Source organism: Nipponia nippon, unplaced genomic scaffold, assembly GCF_047370975.1.
Source record: "Nipponia nippon isolate SJK-2023a ecotype South Korea unplaced genomic scaffold, ASM4737097v1 scaffold_9, whole genome shotgun sequence".
NCBI classification, from domain to species: domain Eukaryota; kingdom Metazoa; phylum Chordata; class Aves; order Pelecaniformes; family Threskiornithidae; genus Nipponia; species Nipponia nippon.
The window spans coordinates 29,961,943-29,988,699 of NW_028262413.1; the positions used below are offsets into that span (position 1 = coordinate 29,961,943).

At 40.0% G+C, this 26,757-nt stretch overlaps 1 protein-coding gene across 11 annotated transcripts in view; it reads right to left on the reverse strand.

The window, feature by feature from the left end:
- The window catches only part of TLN2 (talin 2), a 218,182-nt gene that overhangs the window by 19,043 nt on the left and 172,382 nt on the right, over positions 1–26,757 (reverse strand). For all 11 annotated transcript variants that reach the window (XR_015701295.1, XR_015701294.1, XM_087743609.1 and 8 more), the window contains 6 exons: positions 25,116–25,241; positions 23,429–23,545; positions 21,006–21,191; positions 13,421–13,528; positions 9,528–9,633; positions 6,177–6,301 (listed from right to left, as the gene is read on the reverse strand). Coding sequence is in view for 9 of the 11 variants with exons in the window: in XM_087743609.1 (XP_087599735.1) it covers positions 6,177–6,301; positions 9,528–9,633; positions 13,421–13,528; positions 21,006–21,191; positions 23,429–23,545; positions 25,116–25,241 (768 nt within the window). In the remaining 2 variants the exon portion in view is untranslated. The remainder of the gene's footprint in view (positions 1–6,176; positions 6,302–9,527; positions 9,634–13,420; positions 13,529–21,005; positions 21,192–23,428; positions 23,546–25,115; positions 25,242–26,757) is intronic.

Below are 26,757 nucleotides of genomic sequence, written 5' to 3' on the forward strand. Positions count from 1 at the left end.
TTTAAAATGCAAATCTGTTGTTCCATAAAACAACTTCCCTGACTTTCTAATCACTTAAATAAATACTGAAAACATTTATCCATTTAAGCATGCTTACTAGCTGCTGAACAGTTAACAAAATAGATAGAGGTAAATGGTTATTGTTATTTTAAACAGAACCAGGCCTGGGCCATGTATTCTAATTGGTTTTTATACAAAATAAACCAACAGAATGTATTTCGTTTGTGATCAAATCACAAGCCTACCAGAATCCAATGCAGTATGACCAGTAGGGCTAGTGGATACAACACCAGAACAGACCATCTTGTGAGACATGAGGCTTTTGAAATACAGGTTTCTTCCAATTTATGCAACCACAGCATTCTTGTGTCAAATAGCTAACTTTAGGAACACCAGCTAAGTGGGCTTTGAGCTAGAAAACTGGGCGCTTCATTTGCAAGTCTAAGTGCAGCCATCTAAATTTAAGTCAGGTTTAGTTCCCCTGTTACTGCAATCTGATGAAATAGTAGTAAATTATAAAATAATAAAAGATAATTATGAGTAATTACAAATCATTGCAAAATGGCACATCAAGCAGTGCTCAGTCCTACAGCACTTCACATAACTGCCACATAACTAAAACAAAGTCCAGGAAATGAAACCGTAGCATCCATAGACACCAGAAAAACTGAATGATCTGAAAATAAAAACTGATGAGGTTGTTTGGCACTTTAAAGTTTTTCTCACCCTTTAGGAAAAGCCACCTAATTCAAGGAAAAGTATTTGTCTTGCCTTGCTGTTGGGCTAATCCCATCAATTGAAGCATGAGTCTTTGTAATAGGAGTAGAAGAAATTGCTTTGTAAAGTGAGCAAGTCATGTTCCACATGAATTTTTGACAATGCTTGCAATGTGACATCATGACCGTTATTATATCTAAGTGGTAACCACATTGGTCCTGAATTTATGCAACAGGCCTCAAGTCTTCTTTATAAAACTCTTACTTCAATCATGACATGACAAAAACGAAGTGACTAAATGGAATTCTGTATAGTCACTATCAGATTTCTTTTCAGTATTAAAATAGATGCATTGTTGACTTTAAGTTGACTGAAGACTTAAACTGAAATATCAACAAAAGTACCACTGGATGATAGTCAATTTAACAGACTGTTATTGCACTTTTACTTTTGTCCAAAGCTCCCTATTATTCAGAGTTTTTAAATTTTCATTTCCAACGTAACAAAATATATTATATGTATTATTCTTTATATGGCAGCATTGTCAGGAATTCAAACTTAAGCGAGTGAGCATTTCAGTAGCATTTCTGCTTATTTATTACAAAGGAGATGTCATTCTTTTATAAAGTTTAATAAAATGGCCATGGCCATACTCTGATCTATTAGGCAGCCGTGTATGTGCCCAGATGGTATTCAATTTGCAGAAAACCAGCCACCAAAAAGAGGCTGAAGAGAAGCAGTTGTTTGAACTCAGTTCACCGTAGTGAGTGGACTAAATATTGCACATAAGCGCTCAGCAAAAATTACTCTTTCGAAGGGAACACAGAGAAATCAAATCTTGCATTACTGAGAATGCTAGTGTACAATGGCTGGATTAACTTCCACCGTGAGCAGCAGGTAAAGCTTAGCAGGAAAACAGATAGCTAAACTTTAGTATCTCATCAGATAACAGATTTTTTTCCCTCCCTGTGTATCAAATGAGTTTCTTTGCAATTATATTGAAATTTGGATGGTGGGGAGAAGAAACCACATCCCGAGTTTCTCAAACTTCCAGACCCTACATTTCGTGTTGTCTCACAACTTCTTTTATTTCTGGGGAAAAAAAAAAGTTTCCTATTGACAGTTGATCCCTTCTGTAGAGAATTTATTTTTGAAGCAGCCTTACACAGCAGTCAAACAGTGGAACTTGTGTTAAGTTTTCATCTTTTCTAACAAACCCTTGTTTTCTAGTCCTTCCCTGCAGTTTACCCTTCAGCATTCTCAGGTATGACACCTAACTAAGTGCTGGATACTCATGTTTGAAATGGGGAAGTAGGCACAACGCTCAGTCAGCGCCATGGCTGTGTTTACCTGTCTGTACTCTCCAAAGAGCATTCCTTAGCAATAAGGACATGCACCAGTCCAAGACTGAACACAGCAAAACACCCTACAAGAGAAGTAATTCTTCTACCCACTCCCATCATTAAAGAGTGTGTCCTGAACTATCTTAAGTTCATACTCATCAACAGTACCCTCACAACATGTGTCAGTTCACAGCCTTCATGAACAAAGTTAGGAGCAATGATGTGATACATGACAGAATTTTTCACCTTGTAAGATTTTAGTTACTTGAGAGGGCTACTTGGGTTTCTTTAGAAAACCAGATCTATGAGACAAGTGATCAGCTTCTCCTTCCTCAAGCAGCCCCAATGAAGATCAGCATCTCTTTTTCCACAAGCTTAAACTAATAAGCTGTTATTGACTATGTAGAGGTATAAATGGATTGGAAAATGAAGTCACCAGAACAGACAAACCAAAATTATTAGGGTAGCTACAAAGTCTGTAGCATGAAATATCCTGAAAATATTGATCGTGCCATTAAAAAAATTATATGTAATTTGAGATGTTTTTGTACTGTATTTTAACCCATTTTCTATAGAATCTCCATTATTAGGGGTAGCATAAATAAAGTCAGAGTTAATAGGAGAACAAATGAGCCCCCAATCTCATTGCTAAACAGTAAAAAAAACTACAAAAGACAAACCATTTTATTTTGAAGTAGCTCCCATCTTCTATTTCATAAAGAGCAAACCAATATGGGTACGTTACTGCGCTAAGCCATGGAAAACACAATAACCATTTCAGCGAAAGTCAGTTCTTGGCACAGCTGCTGCTCACTGTCATTAAAGGCCCTACACAACTTAAAAGTACCTCCAAGAGCAACTGTATTGATAAAGGAGCCCTTCATGTATATATTTTAAATCAGATTAGATTAGGAGTCTGCAGGAAGTCTTCTAAACCTGCTTGTGAGTGAATGTACTCCTTCATATTGCCTTCTACTATGTTAAAACCCCCGGAGACAGGGCAGGACACTGTAGGAATATGTTTGATATATAGTTGGATTAAATAACAACCTAATATATCAAACATATCACACAGAGTCCTGCAGAAAAAGGCATCCAGGTTTGATTCATCTTGGGAAAAAAAAAAGGAAAAACTGCTGAAAGCTAACAGCAGGGAACTCTTATTGACTACTAAAGACACTTGTGTTTGAAGGCATAAGCCTGCATAGAAGCATGAAGAGCATACCAACAGAATAGGGTAGATGCAGCAATGCTCTCTGCTGTTGTACCTCATCTACCACACCCTTTTCCTTAAAAGTGTTCATTTCCAGTATTAATGAAGCATGTAGGTTTTATTAGACAAAATGTTTTTCTTCAAAAAATTACTAATTGGGGGGGTGTGTTATTTTACAGCCAGTGGCATATTTGCATAACACAAGGAATCTGTGGCTGTATTGCAAGACATTTGACCCTCCAAAAACGGAAAACAGAAAAAAAGAGTCCACGCTCAGGAAAAACATAATTGCATTTAAAGGAAATATGACAGCCAAAACTTGCTTAATAAACAATAAAGATCTCATTGCTTCACAGATCATTCCCCACCTTGAACACTGCAATGAGAATACTGAACAGGTTTGTGTTACGGGGAGGAGTTACAACACCTACTTAGGAGAGCCCTCAAAGTTCTTGCAAGACATAAGCTCAGAAGACAGACAGATATTAACAGGGTGTCAATAGGGGAGTGGACTAGCAGACTAAGCATTTTAGGAGCACATTCACCAGCAGCCAAATGACCAAGATTTAAAGCAAATAGAATACGCATCATACAATAAAACATGGGCAGCAGTGAGCAGGTCTATGTCTTATTAGAGATTGTTCTCTGGGATAAGGTGATTCCCAGTAGTGGAAAATGAAGACATCTCATGCTATTGGTCTCAGTCTAAGACATCAAACGGAGCATGATAGGTGCAAAAATATGAAGAGAAAACAAGGTAAAGAAGCACTAAAAAAATCCGAAAGTATCAAAAGCATTAAGACAGTGGAACAAATGCGAAAAAGCCCTACCTTCAGCTATTGATTTTTTTCTTTAGAGGTAATAGACAAACTGGAACACACAAAGATGAAAATTTCAAGCCTAAATCAAATTACTCCCGCTCTCTGCCCCAACAACAGAAGCTTACCCAAAAAATAGAGAATCAGCCACCAATTAATAATGATGAAGATGATGGATTTCCTGCAGGCAGATCATTCTAAAATTACCAACTAAGGACTTCTCTGCGAGTTCACTTGATGGTGATTACTGTTAACCAAAGCAGGATATTGGTCTAGCTGGACCAGCGGTCCGTTCCATTGTAGAAGATAGCTACTATTCCTGCATTTCATAGACTAAGCGTAAGAAAAATCAATTGTATCAACCCCCTCACCTAGTCTAGGCATTCACACTGCAACACTATGTATGTTGTCAAAGATGAGCATCAGAAAGCCAGAGCCTGTTCAAAGCAGGAAATCCTATTCTGGGAGGATACAAGCTACAAGTCTTCAGCAGGAAAAGTGGTATTTTGAGCCACTCTGTGATCTTCCTAGTACCTTTGATGAGTATTACAATCCACATTGTGAAAGGGATTAAACACCTAAAAAATGATGTAAAGGCTGTTTAAATCCCAAATTAAACAAACAGTTGGATATGAATTTTAGTTTCAGAAAATGACAAATAAACAGACCAATAAATCACAGGCAGACTGGATACTCAAATTAACATGTTAAATGAGGAGCAGGTGTGAGATCTGTATTCACTGGGAAATTACAATGACCCTGGAGTGGCTTAGATGTTGGAAGGAAACCGCTCCATGGTTACTAGGCAACACACATATGCTATTGTGCAGTGATCGTATAGAAAAGGTGATGGAGGACTCTTCCTCTCCTCAGACTCAGCCTGTGTCCTCTGTAGAATCTCATTATAAAGAACCATTTTTCTTTATAAACAAAATGGATGTACTTGTTAAAAAATGCAGGACAAAGAGCATGTCTTTTTCATGAGCTAATTTATTCCCATCACTAAGCAGGGGGGATGGGTAGGTGGGTGGAAAGTCCTCAAAGAGTGAAGCTATCAAGAACTATTTCATCCGATGTTCCTGAATGACAAAATACCACCCTGCACTGAAAACAATCATCCAACACTGAATGTTCTTGAGGCCCTACTTTTTAGAAAGGCTTCTCATTAGCTTTACTTAGAAAACAGTTTTGCACCTACAAAGCAGCATAAACAGGGAAATAGATACACAGTCCTTTCCTGAAGTCGATTACACAGCCAAAGCATGATTTTCATTTTAAAGAGATGCAATTCTAGGCAACATGGTAATTTCTTCTAAAACCTGCTTGTTATTCCATACTAGGCAAAAGGTAGCAATTCTCTGTGGTCCAGTCTTGTGAGCTATGCATACAGCCATAAGTAACAGCAGTTTCATATATTCCACACATGAAAATAGTTGGCTTAATTTTATGTAATATATTCAGAGACACGTTTGAAATGACCTGGCAACATGCAACACTACTTGCTTTCATAGTAAACTGTAATTTATTTTCCTTCAGGAAAATTAAATAGAAATGGTCATAGCACATAACTGATTTGACACTGAAGCAGCTACTCTTTTAGCATGGCATAAAATGCTATGTTTTTAATCTTAGAAAAACCTGAAGGTCTTTTGCATTCTGCTGAATCCCTTCTGTGTTGCTGCTGCTTTCTCCTGCTATACTACACACATTCAGATGAGAACAAAGGGTCTTCAAAGGAAAGCAAGTGAGAATGACTTTTCACATCAGTAAAATGTGTTTGGAAACAGAAAAGTAAATCATCAACAGTAATGATACTGTAACTCTTAAAAGCATTTCTAACATTTGGCTTTTCTTCCTTTGCTTGCTCGTGCCTGGTGTTTGACTCACTCCCTGAAAAGCATCTTTTTACCCTCTTCCTTCAGGGGTAAGTTCCATCCAGTGCAGTGTCTAGTGGCACTGAGACTGATGCAAGGTTTGATTGTTTATACCATTATCGTGGACAGTAACAAAGTATACACCGATATATGGGCTATATGCATCTTCTGCTTTATTAACTTCAAAGAAACAATGGGGATGGACACTCACCTTTGGCTTGGCTCTTGGTTTCAGCTGCTCTAACTTCTTTGCTGCAGCCTCAATTGATGCTGCAGCCCCTAGTAGCTCTGTCTCCGCAATGACTGTTGGGTCTTCTGGATCCACCCACTCTGTCCCTGAAATTAATGGAGATGAAGACAATAACTTCAGTGCCACTGTGAGCTGCCATTCAAACAGGGTGACTTACAATCACACTTCAAGTATCAGATACAGAAGGCAGATCGTAGAAAGCTGATTTTAGTATCGTAATGGCATAAAAACACTGTAGTTTGTGAGAAAAATGTAAATCAGAGTGAAAAAAAAGTATTTAGCAGGATTATTGTGTTATGAAAGTAACTTAATTAAGAACTGTGTAAGCAAAGCAGCTTCAAAAAAGGATATTGTCCATACTGGGAACAAAAATAGCTGTCACTCAACTTTCGTTTAACAGAGCTCTTACTAAGATGGTTTCTAACTTGACCAAGTTGTAGGGTACATTGAGAAGCCTGACAGAATGGTAAAGAGGACATGTTATAGACAACAGATAATAATCCACAGCACACTTTTCAGAGTCTCTTTTTTGGCAGTGGTTAGAGATGAAGCTAGTATTGACTGAAGAAAGCATGCTTTTGGCAATGTGTTTCTAACAGCAATGTAGAGAAGGCCAAAGCAGTTTCTGTAATGTATCCAAAGGTCAACATTTTTTTTTTGGTAGAGTTTTTGGTATTTCTCTTGGCTCAAAGAAATTTTGTAGGTCCACAAAATGAATACTTGGTGATCTCAGATTTTTTCAAGTTCTCAGTGCATTATTATTTTCAATTTCATAACATTATTCTCTGGATGACAAGATTCAGAAAGCATCCATGTTCTGGACTGAGGAAAGCAATGAAAGAGCCAAAAGGAAAATCAGGTGGAGAGAGAAAGAAAACTTCTAAGTTCTTAACTACTAAGGGCAAGGGGAGGAAGTGGCGTCACAGGTGGAAACAGAAAAGGATGGGAAGCCACGTACACCAGGCAAAGGAAGACTAAGCTAGAATGAAAAAACCAAAGGAAAAAAAATCTCTTAAGGCTTTGCTAAACTTATTGAAACCGGATCAGAAAGTTTGGGTGACCCTAATATTAAAATATCAACTGAAACATTAGTAATTATTAAGGAAGAGCGACTGGGGAGAAGGATACTGGCACTTTGCATCAGGAATAGCATAAGCCATGTCTGATTCATCAAACATCAAAGGAAATAACCGTGAATGCTTATGGAACAACATCACTGCACCAGGTAAAGAATGAGGCAGTTTCTGCTATGGATGAGCAAATCACAGGAGAATACAAAACGACTGGCTCCTATTTATGATGTGCTGGGAGAAAGCTGAAGTACATGGTAGTATAATCCTAGTGAGTTACGTTTCATGCTGCTAATCTCTATATAGCACGTGTATGTGTATTTTATATCAAATATCACTACATTACCAAAGACAATTTCTCAGTTCAAATGGTGTACAAGGTGAAGGAATTCTATATTAAACCCTAATATTGGCAGATATGCAGGGAAAAAATATTTTTGATACAGGCAGCACATATAAACACAGTCAAAACCAAACTTGTAAAATGTAGCAGTTCCTCTTCATAAAAGGCATTTCACAAAGGTGAAAACATTTACATGCTAAATTGGTTAGGAGACAGAATTTTATCATGTATCTATAAATGAAAATTAGGAATGAAAATTGGGAATGGTTAAAAAATATTTCACTTTCCACAAAGAAAGCTTCTAAAGCGAATTAAAAAAAAAATCCCCTACAAGCCATAAGTGAAAAAAGAAATAAACAGTCAATTTTTATTTTAATGAATATGAATTAAATTGCAAAAACTACAGGAAATGAATAAATGTCTCCAAAGATGAGGACAATGAAAAGATTTTTAAAAAGCATTTGGGGAATAGAAAAATGCCAATATTGGCTTGGCTTGTTAGCAAATGAAAACAGAAATTTTGAAACATAAGAAAGAGTGCAGAAAAGGCCAAAGAATTCAATAAATTTACCTGAACAGGGAAAAAGCATAGTGCAGATCACTGTTATATGAAACAGAGTAACTGCATTGATACAAAGGCGGAGGGGGACGGGACACACGACCATAAGAAAATAATAAGGGATTCCCATGTATGAAAAGCATTTAGTCGGGGTTCTTTTCCAAGGAATGTGTACTGATAAAAGCAGGAAATCACTGAGGAAAACCTTCAGTGTATATTACATAGAATATCAGAAAAATGAGTAGAGTGTTCTCTGGCCTAGCTTAGGAATGAGTGATTGAACAAATATGAATTTACTAGAGGCCTTTGTTGCAGAGGGGGCAGAATTTAAAAAAAAAAAAAGTGATTACATTGCTTTATTCGAAATATTTTATTGTAGCATTCTATTACCTATGAGATTAGAATGCTCACATGCCTTTCTGATGGCTGTGAAGATTTCTTTAGACTAAAGTTCCCAGTAAATCCGGTAGTAGATGTGCTTCAGCAGTAGTGGTCTAATATTTAATAACACCACCCTTAATATGTATTCATCTCATTTAAAATGTAGAATGTTAGAACTGTCATCCTAAGAGTTCACATGCATCACTGGATAAAAATTTTACTAAGGAAGTCAGTATCTGAGAAAAATATCACTCATCTGTTGCAAGAGCAGTGAACTTCTGCTAAGCAATGGAATTCATTGCTTATTTGAGTGCTGAATTTATATTTGTCCGCAAGTTGTTCAATTCTAAGAGTTCAGGAAATCATCCAGACCGCAATTTTCTGAAGTCTCATTGTTTCATTAACATCCTTCGTCAGAGCAGGACCCTGACAGAGGACTGTAAGCACTATAGACCTAAAATTGACATCATTGCTAGAGGCTGAGTATTAATTCAGTAAGATGATGCTATCCCCTTTTATTTGAAGTTGGAAAGCAACTATCACTGCAAAGCAAAGGACTTATTTTGACTGAACAAACATGAGTGTAAGGAAAGGAACCAGCCATCCAATTATAATTCAGCCACCAGTTCACGAGGAGTGATATTGTATTTTGTTTCTGCTACTGAGGCTCTTGAGTGCTCTGCTTGACGGTTCCATCTTCAAAGGCCATGTGATTTACAGATGACTTATGACCGATCATATGAAGTGGGAGAGGGTCAAATAGACATGTTTACCAGCACTGTGAACAAGTGATTACCAGCAGAGAAATTAAAAGAAAGGAAGTAGGTGGTACCAGGACACCTAGAACATACTAAAAGGGTTTTGTTAGTTTTCAGGTTTGTTTTAAACTACAAAAGTGACAGATCATCATCTCTGGAGTAAAAAGCATGCCATACTGCTAGCCAGGCTGCCCAACTCACCTTTCATTGCTTCTGCTGATTGGATGAGCTCTGTAACAGCACCAGCAACCCGCTTGGAGAAAGAGGCCAACTGATGCTTTAGTTCTGGAGTTGGTTTCTGAAGGATCTAGAGAAAAAGATAAAATGTAATAATGCATATTAGTAAGGATTCCAGACAACGCTGGAACATTCCCAGGGCACACTAGTGAAAGATTTATTTTATACAGCAATCTGCTGAGAGCAAACACGAGCCCAGTGAGAGAAATACAATTGTCAATGAATCACTAGGAGCAAAGGCTTACACTGCAACGTCTGATGCATACTAGGAAAGCGGCACTGCCTTGCATTTCTACAGAAACTCACAATATTGCCTGGAAGTTCTCAGTACTAAAACTAGAATTCTCCAAAACAGAGGTGCATGTGTGAGTATGGAGGAGGAATGTGCAGCTTTAGCACTTCATTCTCATATATTATAGTCATTATACTTATGCATCAGGCTTAGTCTTTCTAAACTCCTGGAGAGGAGCTGATTTTCTAGTATTAACAAACTGGCTGGTCACTATTTCTAAGAAACAGAATTAGAGAGTTCTGCAAGCTAGCATTAGTTGCCTGTTCTGGAAAAAATCAGCAATGGTGAACGCAATGGAAATGCGAACCCTGGGCAAGACCCTTAAATAGAAGGGAAAGACGGACACCTCTGAACTGAATTTACATCAAATATTAAACCGTGCTTGCTCAAATGGAAAAGTCAGGCATTCAGACAGTGAAGTTGAATTCTTCCCCTGAACAACACTTGCATTTTTAATTACCATATTGTAAGGAGAAGAAAGATTAAGTTCTGGAAATTCACATATACCCGAGAACTACTTCTGAGAGGAGAGTGACAGATATCTAGAGAGACTTAAGAGCAAAACAAGAGGTTGAGTCTTGAAAGTCACGTTCAGGTGTGCATTTTCTTAATGGCTTCAGAAACTCCCCCACAAAGCAGCTCTGAAACCTAGGTGCACATTGAAAATACATTTTATCTTTTTGTAACTGTGTTTCCCATTTTGCAGTCAAATGCCTAACCCCCTACTTTGACAGAATAAGCTAAACTGAATTGTTTTCTTAACTTCGCCTGGTGAGAACTCTGCCACATGAGGAATTCTGTCTCTCTGGAACTGCCATGTCAACGTATGGGTGGACTGGTCTCCTGCTTCCTAAGGATGATCTTTAGTCAACTAGTTTCCATAGTAAACAGAAGTACATGAATCCTCAATAGCTAAACAAACTGCAATGCTAACAAAATGTAACAACAAAGTTATAACCAAGGTTTATACACTGCATAATCCCTTAGTATGGCCGAAATTGAGCATTGAGCATCTCAAGGGTTATCTTCCCACACAACCAAAAATGTCCAAAAATACACGAATGTGGTCAGGACTATAGCAAAGAATGACATTTTCTGCTCCAGCTACTGTGACACTAGTGCTATGATAGTGGTGACAATGTTGGAATTGAACAAATGGATGCAAATTTTGAAACTAGGCAGTTTACAAACTGCATTGTTTTGCAGCCAATTTAGAACTCACAGCAGATTCTCATTCCCTGCAGAGTCATGGACAGGCATGGCATGAGAACAGCAGCAAAAGCTTCAGACTCCCCCCCAACTCAGCATGCATCAGTACTGACTGAGATGGAGCATATGAATAGGTAGGAGGGCAGGTCAGTCTTTACCTTGCTAAGAATACAACTTACAAGGTTTTTTATACGAATTAGTGTGTGCCCAACAGCTTTAATTAGCGTGTTCCCACACCCCACCTCTAGCCAGGTGATTAGAGGAATATTCCTTTGAGCAATCAAGTCAGTTTTGTGCCACTTGCCCAATGCAATCTCTGCACAAGTCAATACACTGGCTTAAGAAATCTTAGATATTGCATCTGATAACTCTTGCACCTAAAAAGTATCATCATCAAAGCAAGATGGCTGCTGAATAGTACTCCTTGGCATCCCTGTGTTGACACACCCATGCAATCATCCCTAACCTGACTGAACTTACAATTGTATCACAAGGTGCCATGTGGACTAATTAGAGATTTCTAATCTGAGATGATCTGCGTTTCTGGAAGTTATAAATTAAATGAGATTGTAGACATAGCGGTTCTAAACTGCCAGAGTAACGGGGATCAGGAAGCAACAGGATTGTCTGATGCTGAAACCATCTTGCTATCGTTTTCATTTATCCGAGCAAACCAAACCTGAGCTAGGATGTTGAATTAGCAAGATTGTGTATGACAGGAGAACAGCCCAGGTAACCACAGAACAAGCAAACAAATCACTTGGATTACGTCTAGACTGCGTCTCTGCCACAACTCCCAAGAGTTAGAACTCAGGGAAAAGGGGGCAAAAGTCCCTAGAGCAAAAAGTCTGTCATTTACTTGGTTCAACGCTCCTCCAAAAGTGATCTTTTTTTCATCTACTTTCCAGATCCTGTTTACATTTATGGAGCACAACATGGATGTATTATGTGTGTATGTGACTAGTTCTAGACAGACTTCAGCAAAGAGTCAAGATGAAGTTACCATTCCATACATCTTTTTTTTCCATGCAGGCATTATGCTCTACAACTGTGGTTGTAATCTGGGTCAGAGTCAGTTTTCTAAGGCAGCAAACGTTAGGGGGGGGCAGATTTTCTCATGTCTTTAGAGCCCTGAAAGTAAAGCAGCTTAAGGTAAGAAAGGCTTGTTCTGCTTTATTGGAGGAACAGGCCTTTCTTACCTTAAACCTCTTTATTTAAGCAGAGAGAGAAAAACAAAACGAGCAAAAATTGACTCAAGTCCTTTGTCTGTTCTGGCATATAGTTTGAAACAAGTACTATGACTGAGCTTGGGAGACCAAATCTGAAAAATTCCCCAAAATACTTCTAAACTAAAAACGGATCACACATCTAATGCTAACTTACTTACTGCTATGCAGCTCTAGGAATTACATTACCAAGTTCAATCTTTCTTGAACTATTTTCCCTGCTAGTGGCAAGCATAACTGTGACTTTGCTTCTATGTTATGCATATTTCAACCAGTTGATGTAAATGATTAGACGTGCTGTATTCTCAGCAGTAAAACTGACTTGGATTTGCTAATTTGAATTTAGTGGCTGCAAGTTTCAGAGACTTTAATATGTCAGCCTAAAGCCACTTAAAAGAAATCTCTGGGCATCCATGAAGCTGACTGCTGATTTAAGTCACCTCCAGAAACTTCAATATCTCACAAATGTTAGTTCAAACACACGTTATTCCTTCTTACAAATGTAATAGCAACAGAACAACAATATGTTATGTGATAATTATGTATGGTCAATAAAAGCCAACCGACAGCAGGATTCATGAGTTTGGATTGGAGTGGAGAAGTTTTATGCAGAGCTTTGGGGGTGTCATGTCTGGCATGAGTTGGAGAGCTCTTTGTGAGGCAGTGCTGGCTTGGGATTTTGGGATGGCATTGAGTAGGTACCTCTTATTTTCCTGGAATCAGGACTGCAAAAGGCATGTAAAAGTGCTTTCATAAAGATCACGTAACCTCTTTGGTCTGGGGGACAGGAGTGTGCCTAATACATCTAATGCTTATAGTAGGCTTAAAAGAATACTGAAGTGTCTTATTTTAATTTCTTTGTCAGGGATCATTTTTAGGTCAGGACCTGTACTGCCTCCAGATCTGATCCACAGTTCAGTCCCATTTAAGTACTTCTAGTCCTCCTTCTGTCTCGCAGTTTGAGCCGAAGTACTGAGTTTACTTTAGCTTGCTTTTCCTGAATAACAAAGCTGTTCGTAATCTTGTGACGAACTGATAAAAATGTGTCACTAGCAGCCACTATAGAAAGAGATCAGAGAGACTATTCTCCTTGGAAGGGATCTGGTATGTGCAAGCAGATGACTCCTTACCAGGAGAACATGTTCCAGGAGTTCCAGGTATCCCAGGGTACATTCTGTTCCAAAGCGCAGGGCTCTCTCTCGAACTTCTTCGCTCACCTCTGGGTGATATGATGCTTGCTGAGGAGGCAAAACAACATTAGTATCCCAAAACTGCTCCCAGAAGAGGAGGTCAACACAGAGAAGATAGGGGAAAGAGAAGGGAAGAGATTTTTCATAATTTGCAAAAGACATTTAAGCTTGAGGGCCAGCCGTTTCTGTTGTAAAGGTGCAAGCAAACTGTGCTCCAAGAGCAGCAGAGCTCCAGTTCAGAGAATGGCATTGGGAACACTATTCCTTTTATCAGCACATCCTCTCATCTGGGTGTGCATCTGCAGTCTTTCTTAGTGTTCTTCCTTAGGTATTGTCAGCAGTAGTACTACTTCTTTCCGCCAGTTGACAACAAATAGAGAAACCCTTGGAGAACCATCTGAAAATACAGGAGGATTTGTGATTTCTTCTAATGAAAATATATCACTTGGAACCATCCTGGGGCTGGAATGGGCTCTTGGATCGCGTGTGTATACTGTCCTAGAGTGCAAAGGTTATGCTATGATGGCTCTTCTTTTTCACTAATACCAACAAAAATAAAAATTCTGAGTGTAGTTTTGCCACCTGTAAATGGCCGTTTACATCTTACAGGTTAGAAATGTGCTAAAACCATTTTTTTATTTTAAGCCTGTACAGCCTACCATCAAGGAATGAAAGCAGAAATGGTTTAGAGACCATCTGGTTTAGACAACAAAGCACTGGGCTGGCCCCAGAAGACTTTGGGCCTATCAGAGGTCAACCACCAGCCCAGTGCATGGGTCAAATGTGAGTCTCTCACTTTTCCTTCTCCATTCCGCCAGATAAAGATAATAGTTTGTTCCTTATAGAAAGCTTTGCAAACGGCTGATGATAAATGCTATGGAAGTGCAAGGATATCATTATTCTACATGAGAAAGAAAAAACCCAAACCAACCAATGAAGCCACCCACCCACAAAAAGCGTTAGCTGCTTTTTGTTATCTGGTAACACACTGCAAGTAAAAGCTTATTAATGGCTTCAGCTTGACATAGGGATTTAACACAGCAATAGGCAGTGCTGGAACCATCTGCTTAAATACAGAGAAGCAGCAGCAGAGTCAGTTCTTTGACTTCTTAAGGATTTCCACTAAATATAATGTCTGACATCTGACATAAGCCTGACTAATTCAACCATTTTATTTTTAATAAAAAGTGAAAACTGCAGCCTCTTCAAGCCTTGTATTTTCTAAAATAAACTTCTAGGGAACTTTTTTATTGAACAGAAGTGCTAGTTGTTGACAAATGAAACCTCCTAAAAATCTTAAAAATTAGCATTTTCTCTCACAGAACAGCTCCCTGCACCCCTGCAGCCTCATGTCTGCCATTGGGATGAGGGATAATCTCACTGCTCACTTATTTTGAGCCCTTCCTGCAACCCTCAACAACCCGAGCAAGTGCTGCTGTCAGCTCGGCCTGGAGCTGATCTATGGACTCCCTCTGCTGGGAAGTTCAAGATCAGCAGAGCATGAAAATAGCTCTCACTAGCCACCTTCATCTCCACGTCGCGTCAACAAATAATCTGAAGCAAAAGGAGATGGGCGGTAACGGGATAGGATTTTTCCCCATCTTCAGCATACTTCAAACAAGCTCCAGAAGCCCCAAAAATTCAGAACAGCTTATTTTTCATTTTCAAATAGGGCAGAAAGATCCCTCAGTGTTTCATATGAATATATTGTAAGCACCCTAATACGCCTCTTCTGCACTTAAATATTACTGTTAAACATGCAATTAGAGCAAACATCTGTAGAAGAGAAATATAAACTTCCTTTTATGCTTTGCATATGTAGCCAAGACTGACAGCAGAATATTTTGGGAGCGTTTTTAAGGTTCAATGAGTCTGAAAACAAACCATATACTTCACATTAAAGTCATTTTAGGAAGACATTTTTGTAACCCAGGTACATCCCAACAGAAATCTCACTACACCAGTTAGGACTCGCAACAGAAATATTTACTTCTCCAGACTTGCACAGAAAGCCTGCCGAAGCATCTCAAACTGAAACATGTGTCCGAAGAACCAGGATAGACATTTATTTCCTCATGCCGCAGCTTCTGTTCACGTGCTTTCAAAACAGTAAGGCAGCAAGCACTACTTGACTCTAGTACTACAACTTCTAGCCCGTCAGCACTGATGAATAACTTGTGGAGGTAAAATGTACTGAGATAGAGTCAAAAAAACAGTGCTGTTTGAAGGAACCTGGAGAATTCACATAGTCCAATCTCCTGCCTAAAGCTAGGTCAACATTAAATTCAGACAAGATCACTTAGGTCTTTGAAAACCTCCAAAGATGGAGATTTCATATCCTCTTTAGGCCCCTGTCCCAATGCTTAATTATCCCCACAGTGGAATAATTGGAAGTTCCTATGTTTCAATTCGTGACCACTGTGTTTCGTTCCCCTGCCATGCACCTCAAGTAAATAGCCCAACACTGACTCCTCTCAGCAATCTCCCGGTACGTTTTAGAGGGCTGAGATGAGGTCCCCCCAAGCCATCTCTTCTCCAGGCTGAACAGGCAGTTCTTCAGCGTCTCCTCACAGGGCCTGTGCTCCAGCCCCAACCGTCTGGGCGGGCTCTGCTGAGCTCGCTCCAGTTTAATCAGTTCCTTTCTTTTGGAGAGCCCAAAACTGGACATGGTATTCTAGATGCAGTCTAATGAGTGCTGACAAAAGGTGAATAGTCATTTCCCTCAATCTATTGGCTATGTAATGACCTAAGTCATTACTCACTTCAATTATTTTTCTATGCTTTTGATGGACCTTTTGTACCTGTTTTCTTTCCCACAGCAATCATTAAAAATAGTGATATTATGCACAGGTTACTTACTGCATTGTCATTATTTTATACAAATAGGTAATAAAGACAGAAATTGTTATTATCTTAGGGCCTGATCTAACCTTTAGTAAATGTAATTACAGTGTTTCCACTGACTTTAATGAGAGTTGTCTTGGTTCATTATATCCTGCAGTAATCAACCTCACTGTCTTTTGAAATGGCATCTACTTATAAGCATAGAATTAGTAATGAGCACAGTAAATTCATGTATAGCAGAACAAGCACAAGCATATATATAACTGCTAATAAGTCAAATTCCTTATACTACTTGCCTTAGGCGGCTGGCATTGAAATAGAACTGAAATTTAAATTGCTGACACCAGGGAAGTCTGAGCTATGTTCTATACAATTCATAGAATCACAGAATCGTTAAGATTGGAAAAGACCCTTAAGATCATTGAGTCCAACCATTAACGTATCACTGCCAAGTCCATCACTATACCATGTCCTCGAGCACCACATCTATCCGTCCTTTAAACCCCTCCAGGAATGGAGACTCAACCACTTCCCTGGGCAGCCTGTTCCAATGCTTGACCACCCTCTTGGTGAAGAAGTTTTTCCTAATATCCAACCTAAACCTCCCCTGGAGCAGCTTGAAGCCGTTTCCTCTCGTCCTATCACTTGTTACTAGGGAGAAGAGACCGACCCCCACCTCGCTACAACCTCCTTCCAGGTAGTTGTAGAGAGCAATAAGGTCTCCCCTCAGCCGCCTCTTCTCCAGACTAAACAACCCCAGCTCCCTCAGCCACTCCTCATAAGACTTGGGCTCTAGACCCTGCACCAACTTCGTTGCCCTCCTCTGGACACGCTCCAGCACCTCGATGTCCTTCTTGTAGTGAGGGGCCCAAAACTGAACACAGTACTCGAGGTGCGGCCTCACCAGTGCCGAGTACAGGGGCACTATCACCTCCCTGGTCCTGCTGGCCCCACTATTCTTGATACAGGCCAGGATGCCATTGGCCCTCTTGGCCACCTGAGCACTCTGCTGGCTCATGGTCAGGCGGCTGTCAACCAACACCCTCAGGTCCTTTTCCGCCAGGCAGCTCTCCAGCCACTCCTCCCCAAGCCTGTAGTGTTGCATGGGGTTGTTGTGACCCAAATGCAGGACCCGGCACTGAGCCTTGTTGAATGTCATACAGTTGGCCCCAGCCCAACGATCCAGCCTGCCCAGGTCCCTCTGCAGGGCCTTCCTATCCTCCAGCAGATCGACACTTCCACCCAGCTTGGTGTCATCTGCAAACTTACTGAGGGTGCACTCGATCCCCTCATCCTGATCATTGATAAAGATATTGAACAGGACTGGCCCCAACACTGAGCCCTGGGGAACACCACTACCATAGATTCTACCATAGATCATATACATGCACTTTTGTCTTAGCCCAAAGGACAACAAAATCTGATTATTTGTCAGTGCTTATTGTACAGACTAGCTTAATCACACTGGAAATCCCTCCAGTATTTGTCGAATATCACAAAAACCAAGTTGCACTGCATTGCGCAGCTTTTATAACATAGTGAGGCTAAGACTGCTGGTTCCTACCCCTAAAATTCAAGGCATGTGGCTTATCATAGAAATGCCATGTACAGTTGTGGTGGGTTGACCGTGGCTGGACACCAGGTGCCCACCAAAGGCGCTCTATCACTCCCCCTCCTCAGCTGGACAGGGGAGAGAAAATATAACAAACAGCTCATGGGTCAAGACAAGGACAGTGAGAGATCATTCACCAATTACTGTCACAGGCAAAACAGACTTGACTTGGGGAAATTAGTTTAATTTATTACCAATAATATCAGAGTAGGGTAATAAGAAAATAAATCGAAACCTTAAAACACCTTGCCCCCACTCCTCCCTTCTTCCTGGGCCTAACTTTACTTCTGATTTCTCTACCTCCTCCCCACCCCCAGCAGCACAGGGGGATGAGGAATGGGGGTTGTGGTCACTTCATCACACGCTGTCTCTGCCGCTCCTTCCTCCTCAGGGGGAGGACTCCTCACACTCTTCCCCTGCTCCAGCATGGGGTCCATCCCACCGGAGACAGTTCTCCATGAACTTCTCCAAGGTGAGTCCTTCCCATGGGCTGCAGTTCTTCATGAACTGCTCCAGTGTGAGTCTCTTCCATGGGGTGCAGTCCTTCAGGAACAGACTGCTCCAGCATGGGTCCCCCACAGAGTCACAAGTCCTGCCAGCAAACCTGCTTCGGCCTGGGCTCTTCTCTCCATGGGACCACAGGTCCTGACAGGAGCCTGCTCCAGCATGGGCTTCCCATGGGGTCACAGCCTCCTTTGGGCACCCACCTGCTATGGCGTGGGGTCCTCTGCAGGCTGCAGGTGGATATCTGCTCCACCGCTAACCTCCATGGGCTGCAGGGGGACAGCCTGCCTCACCACGGTCTTCACCACAGGCTGCAGGGGAACCTCTGCTCCAGCGCCTGGAGCACCTCCTCCCCCTCCTTCTTCACTGACCTTGGTGTCTGCAGGGTTGTTCCTCTCACATATTCTCACTCCCCTCTCCAGCTGCAGTTGCTCAGGTTTTGTTTTTTTTTTTACACCTTCTTAAATATGTTATCCCAGAGGCTCTACTACCACCACTGATTTGCTCAGCCTCGGCCAGCAGCGGGTCCGTCTTAGAGCTGGCTGGAATTGGCTTTATTGGACATAAGGGAAGCTTCTGGCACCTTCTCACAGAAGCCACCTCTGTAGCCTCCCCACTACCAAAACCTTGCCATGCAAACCCAATACAACAGTAATCAATTTGTAGAAATTAATGGCATAAGATTTCTAAGTCTCTGAGCAAAATTTGGAGAAATAGGATTTTCTAAACAAAGTCTGGTACAAACTGTATATTTAAAAGCTTTGTTAAAGGACATGGCTATTTTGTCATACATTTTAGATAGTGCATAAAATTAGTATACCTGGAGACTTTTATTCCTGTTTGCCCAATAACCGCTCTTGATTTTAGGAAAGCTAGACAAGATCAACCTAGATCTTACTCCTTGTCAGTGTATCATTACAGGTAAGTAAAATGATTCCCAGCCATATTACTTATGTAGGTTGCTTTCTTTGTGAAGGTAAATCCCTGGGAGATCACAAATGCTTTTCCAGCATCCCAGACCTCCATTGTGCAGTTTGCAGGAAGTTTCATCCTGTTGGCTGCTTGCAGTGCATGAGCCCCGAAACCATTAAATCAACTGGGAGCAAATGTAAACGTAAAAAGATGAATGTTCATAATTAAATGTTCAAAATTACGTATTGGGCTGTATATTGTGTATGTGAGTGTGTTTATAACATTTTTGGAAACACAGGACTCTGTTCCTGAGAATTTGCTGCCTGTTTGGAGAGATCAAAACAAAAATGTGTCTGCACAAGCCACTTTCAAATGAAAAAGGATGTTTAGTGAGCCTCAGCGTCTGAATTCATGCCTGAATTGATTTGTCAGAATGCTGCACAACTATGAACTGTTCTTAGCCTCCCTTAGAAGTTTCAATTAGCTGGATTGTACCTAAGACATATTAGGCTACGGTAGTTCTCATTTAAGTAGCACAATTGTTTAATTTTCCCATGCAAATTAGAGCTGCTTTGTTTTGTTGACCTTCTGAGTTTATGAAGCAGAGAGAACAGAATCAAAATTTGAAGCATGCAAAGTGGTCAAGAACTGTCATACACTAAAAACCCTGTCAGAAAACCAAGTCAAAATAAAAAGTTTCATTCAATGGTTTTGTATAAATCCAGTTCTATTAGAACTTGCACTTTTGCATGAGGATCATTTTAAAAACAAAGTTAACCCTTCCACTTGGGCAGTATTAGGCTAAAAATTAATCTGGGACTGATGTAGGCAGTTAGGATTTGACCAAATACTGAAAATCAGACACCTCTCAGAGAGCACTATTATTTTACTGTCATTTTCCATACATGTGAAGGCAAAAGTAAATAAGTATAATTTACAGGCAAAGCCACTTTTGTGTTACTACTGAAGACCAAAAGGAACGAGATGTTTATAATCCTATTTTGTTTATTTATGCCTAGATCTTTTTTATCATCAGAACAAAGCCAAATGGCTTAATAGCCATTTATGTGATACCTACTTTCCCCTCAGCTCTTCAGGTCAGTTTTTGAAAGTTGTCTAGCTCAAGCGAGTGTAGAAAACAGGGAAGCAATATTTTTAGTGCAAAGGCAAAACACATTTTTGATAAGCACAGAAGAAATTGAGCAAACCGCCAGGTTTAGTTAGGGGGGAAAGGACTACTAAAAATAGACCTGAGTGATTCCTTTCACCATTCCTTTCACTATTCCTAGAAATATTGAAATCATATTTGTGACCATAGGATTATTTGTATATTCTACTACTTGCACAGATTGTTTGTCTTCCAGTTTAATAGGAGACTGAAAACTAGGAAATTTCAGGTCAAGTAAAACTTCTCATTTTCACAAAAAGAAAATAGTCAATATTAGTGCTGCTTCTTTTTTTGTGCATAGCACAGAAAATCCTTTCTGAGAGAGATGTTCCCTTAAAATTATCATAGCCATTAACTTTCTCATGTGAAAAGTAGAGCATTAATATAATGAAACTGAAGAGAAACTATAACATTCAAGGGATTTAGAGGCATATACACACACCCAAAATAAGAAATCAGTCTTAGGCAAGGAAGTGAATCTTTACCTTACAAGCTGTTAGCATGTCAGCTACTGCTTTGCGGCTCAGATTTGCTGTAGCAATCACATCCTCCTGTCTGCATGAGTTCCCAGCTGCAACAGCTTTGGCAGTTGCCATGGTGATTCCTTTCGTCATCCGGATTGATTCTTCAGGTGATGATGTCTTTTCTGGAACCTCGCTTGACTGAAACACCTAAAAGTGAAAGCAGAAGGAAAGCCTGATACCATTCAAGTCAAAGCAGAACAACCACGAGAAAGAGACAGCAACTGGAAGCAGCCCTCGAACAGCAGGAAATTAGAAACATATTCTGAGTACTTGAATATCATTCTTGCTTGTCATAAGCCTGGTCCTGATAAGCCTGCTCACCTACAGACAGCAGAGGGAAACAATAAGCTGAGGGAAGCACACAAAAAAAGGTTAACCCATTCATCTCATCTGCCATTTAACTACCTGGATGACAGTTTGTTACAGACAGCTGTTCAGAGTATTACAGAATCAAAAGAATTACTATTCCTTTAATTACATTCTTTTTTTCATCCTGACTGCTGCTTAGGCTGGTCTACTCACATGAGGAGATCCTTCCCCTGCAAAGGCTGGGCCCTACCAAGCCCTTGTCGATAGCACAGTGCAGGACAGACTAAGAACATCACTAAAATATTCAAATGTCTCTTAAAAAAGTGGAGGTGGAGCGTTGTCTCTTACGCTATACTTAGTCCCCCTTAGAAACCTAAAAATATAATTTTGCAGGGTGAATCGTGTGAAAATAGTTCAAATTATCTGATGGTACACACTACTCTCATGAATACTGGAATACATGAACTGTAGGTAATAAGAGCTGGGCAACCTTACTTTTATCTTGTATTTCCTTTTCCCAAGCTTTAGTCTGTATTGGCTTGCCATTCTTTTACTGTGCAGGGGCAATTCGGAGGGCACAATTAATCAGGAGAGGTTTCTGCAACCTAAGCAGGCTAGTGGTTACAGAATGCAAATGTCTCAACAAAAATGAGCCTGGTCTATCCCATGCTGCCAGTTCATCAGTTTTTCACTTTCTCTCTCCAGAACTAGAAGTGATGTTAAAAAATAAAGTCTAGTTAAATATGTGAAGGACATCCCTCAGTGTTGCTCAGATTCAGTCCCTGGAGTTCCAAGTCAAGTTCAACGCATTTTCTTGAGCACATATGTGCCATCCTCGGTTCCTCTTGACCCTCTCCTAGTACTCCACTTTTCTCCCCATGAAAGAGAGAACACCACCACCACCACCACAGACCCATTCCTTAGCAATGCTGACAAAAGGAAAAGGAAGAGGAGGAACATTTCAAAGAGATACCAACCAGATTGAGAAAGCAGATGCCATAATGCACAATCCTTCAATGACAGATCTGGACAGGTTTTAGGGCAGAGTTATGGGAAGGAATATAACTTAGCCAGGCCTTCATGAGGATACACAACAGTGACATGCACTAGATATTGTACAGAACATTCCTGATCAGGTACTGAATCAGGAGTTTTTACTACGCAGACACTGTATGAATTCCCAAAAACTCTATACAGATATTTTAAAAAAATAAAAATAAACAAGAATTATTTCTTCATGACAGCAGCAGCGCTCACACAATGAAAAACAGATGTTTTATGGAGAGTGCTTGACAAGGCAGAACTGTGCCAGTGCAACTACAGTGTAGAATTGCTAATCCACAGACTATACAACAAAATATTTTCTGCTGAAGACTGTGTCTATAGGTTTTTTATAAAAATGGACCGTAAGTAAAGGAAAGAAAAAAAATCATGCTTCTTCACAAACACACAGATATTAATTTATGTCACTGACTAGTGTACTTGTAAAAAAAATAACTGAAAGCTTCAGCTGGAGGCTATACTTTTACATCTTAAAGAGGAAGGAAAACAACTGTCATGGTCTAACACCTAATTCGGGAGACAATTCCATGCTGTTGTTAATTCCTGCTCAGAAAGAATATCAGATAGCAGTCTATGTATCACTGGTAGTATCATTTCATAATAAAGGAAAAATAGAAAGAAGATTAAACTGCAAGTGCAATATGGCTATGATGCTGAGGAGACATTACCAAAGCCAGGATCAAAAAAAGCGAACAGTGTTGGACTCAGAAAAGAATATTTGTAGTGAAAGCATAACGTCTAAAGAACAAAGAAGCAGTTGCTTCCAGATTTGTACATGACGGTAGCATCTCAAATCTCAAAGTGGGGTCTGGTAACGTCTGAAAGTAGATAGGCTGAAGTGGCATTGTAATTGTACTTTCAGAGATGATCTGCAACAGGTAGAGAGAACTAAATTGCATCCGATGCACTGCAAGGCAGTAAAGCATAGCTTGAGGAGGAGTGCCTGGGCAGGCTGGTTTGAGTGTAATAGTATACTTTCAAAAACTGCCATGTATGGCTATTTTGTTCTGTACCGTGAGTTCCTGTTTGATGTACTCAATTGTGGCCTCAAGAGCTCTTGTCCCTCGAGTAGCTTCATCTTCTACTGCTTTAACAGTCTTCAAAAGCGATGTGACATTTGTGACCATCACCTGAAGGAGAGAGGGGTGAAGACAAAAATACGTGATTCCTTCCTCCCATTTTTCAGAGACAGCAGGGTATGAAGCAAGGCAAATTAAACTAGGTAGCATTATTACTTCTAATAGGGCCTAAAAAGCTTCATGAACTGTACCTGTTATGGGACTAAATACCAACTCTCCAACTCTCCTGTTGGCCAGTTTCTGAAAGCAACCTGTAAGTTGCAGAAATGTAGCAGAACTAACTGCAGAGCGATGCCATCTTAAGTGTGAGTGTTCTGGCAAAAATTTTACAAAAAAATGGAAAATTCAGAACATTTCCAGGGTAGGTCTCTTATACAGATTGATTATGTTAGTGTCTTTTCTTCCCACACATCTTACACTCCAAGTTGAAAGAGATGTGAATCGAGGCATGGTATTTCTTTTTGAAATTTACCTAGTACATTCTCCGCAATCAGATAAAACCCCAGGTAAGCAAGCAGCCAAACACCACCCTCAAGCCCAAATGCAGATATAGAATCAGTGTTACTGTTCCCATTACAAACCCAATAGCCCTGATGCAGAATAACCTAATCATCACTGCAATAATTGTGCCTTTTCCGTACCCCAGTAGGTTGAGATACAAATGATAGCTACAATGAAAAAAGAAGAGACAAAAAGGTCAGCTTCTTGACAATTATGACTTAAAACACAGAGAGCTCTTCACAGCAGGAAGAGCCAAGAAGCCACTTTTCTTGACTAGATGGGTCGTTTTCAATTAGCGCCTCAACAGTATACTGTTACCATGTCCTCTGAAAGGAAGAGAGGCACAGGTCTTACAGCTAAGCAACAGACAAGAGTGAGAAGAGCTTCCAGGCAAGCAAGAAGCTACTACGACACTCTCATAATGTGAAAGCAGAAGTACCACCACCTAAATCGCCGCATCTGGGAATATTTTGTAGACATAAAGCCACAAGATCTTCGTGAGGCAAATGACATAATACATCTCAGGTCCAGGGAAAATAAAGCACAACGATATCACAGGTGTGGTGTAATCTGTGCAAGTTTTGAGCTTTGATACCTATGTACTTCCTGGAAAGATCTAGGAGAGAGGGGTCAGAAGTGCACAATATCCTACTAGAGAGTTATTGGAGGGTTTTTTTTTTTCCCTCCCTCCCTCCTTCGCCTTCTCCCCCTCTTCCCCAAGCTGCAAGGTCTAAATAAGGAGACCACATGCTTATCCTGAGCATATGTCATTGGTTAGAATGTAGTATTTAGGTATCATTTTACACTGGATAAATTTTAGTCTATAACATTATTAAAGGAGAACCTGCCCTCAGATATGGGCTTGCAAAAGAAAGAAGTTTCTCTTCTGAAAGAAGTTCTTTCATCAAAACCACAAGTCATCTGACTGCCTACAAAAACTGCTGGCTTCATGGAAACTCAATAGTGTCGTCTTATTTTTCTGTATCATCCCAGGGTGATAATGAAACAAAGAAAGAGATGAGATTTCAGGCAATCAAAATTGCTGAAATCCAAGCTTCGGATGTCTATCAAGTGCGATTATGCAGATACTTTCAAATAAAATGTAAGAATAAGGTTTTACCTTGGCAGCACCTTTCAGCTGGTACATAGATGGATCATCTGCTGGTTTGCTGGCAGCTCCTTTGGTAGCACCAATGAGATCAGAAAGGGCCTTTGCAACATCCTTGATGGCATTGATCAGGACAACCTATAGGAATGAGAAATAGCTGTAAGCCTCAGGCAAGAAACACTAGCCTGGATGAGGGTGTGATTTTTAGAACACAGCTAAAAAAATCTACTACTGGTACACAAAGAGTACTACCCTCCCTCTACCCTCTACGTGTTTTACCCCAGTAAAACACGTAATACTCTGGAAGAGGAAAAGCTGTGTTGATAGCTACAGTATTTCATACAACTGGTCAGAATCTATAAAAGCAACTATTTCCTGTGAAGAAATTGAAATGGTGATTGCAGGTAGGATTTTCTTCCTCTGAACCTGCCTCTAAGAGGAGCTTTACTTTTCTCCATGTTCTTCACCCTTTGGGTGGAAGTGGGATGAGAGCAAGAAAACAGATTGATTGTAAGCTTACAGACTAATGCTACAGGTATGTACCAATTCTGAAATCATCTACTGAAAGATCAAATGTACTTGCTATGGCTAGGTGTTAGAGGGAGACGTTCTTTCAGGGAAACGGAAGTTGAACCTCTGTAAGAGGCTATGCAGAATTAAATGCTGAATAACTTGGTTGGCCTTGAAGTCAGAAAAAGTCAAATCTGGACATACTGTCTCTTAAACCCAAACTCAAAGACAGAAGTCCTCGACAAAATACAGATACTACAACAGGTTTGTTAATTATTTTAGGGTATTATCGGAATAATTCTCTCCTCCAAATCCTTCTCCGTTGCGCTTTCCACTAGTAGAAATCAGATGTTTTTAGTATTTTGCTGGAATTCAGAAGAGTTCATTTTAAGGAAAATGTTGAAAGATGCATGCAAAATGAGAAAGCTCAGGGGAAAAAAAAGCATGGAACAATCACTTCTCAATAACCGCACTTCTGTAGCATTACAAATAATAAGAAAATACCCTCATTCCTTCATGTTTGTAGTTCACTGTAACTTAGATAGAAGTGGAGTCTTTGCTTTTCCTGAAAAGTTTATTTAGCTTTTGGAAGCTCAGAGGCTCTTTGACCATAAAAATAAGAAAAGAACCTGAGACATAGGACAGACTGATGCGATTCTCTGTTGTCCAGCTGCCTATGTTGTGCGGCAACTTGCCGCGTAAGACATCTGAAACTATTGCACCTGGTAAAGTAAGTGTTGCTGCTATGGAAAAATGTTGTATTGTGTATTAAAGCTATTAGAAATGCTCCACTTGGGACACATGATGCACCTACAATTTCAAACTGGCAATATAAAATTGCTCCAAATAAATAATTACTTGTGTACAGTAGCTTTTATTCTAAGTTCTGTATACTCAGCTTTTACATATAGAGAAAAACAATGTCTGATAAATGTTTTGCCAATGTTGCTAGTTTATGGAAATCTTTGTATTAAAAAAAAAAAAAAAGGTGCTTCCGTCAGTATTTTCCTAGAGAGGAACATCTCGGAAGTTTAGTCCATGATGCAGGCGCAGCAAAACAGAGCACACACCCCTTTCAGAGCATTATGCAAAACAGCAGGCTTTTTCAAACTAATTTGGTACCACCACAGGCATGTCTGCAATA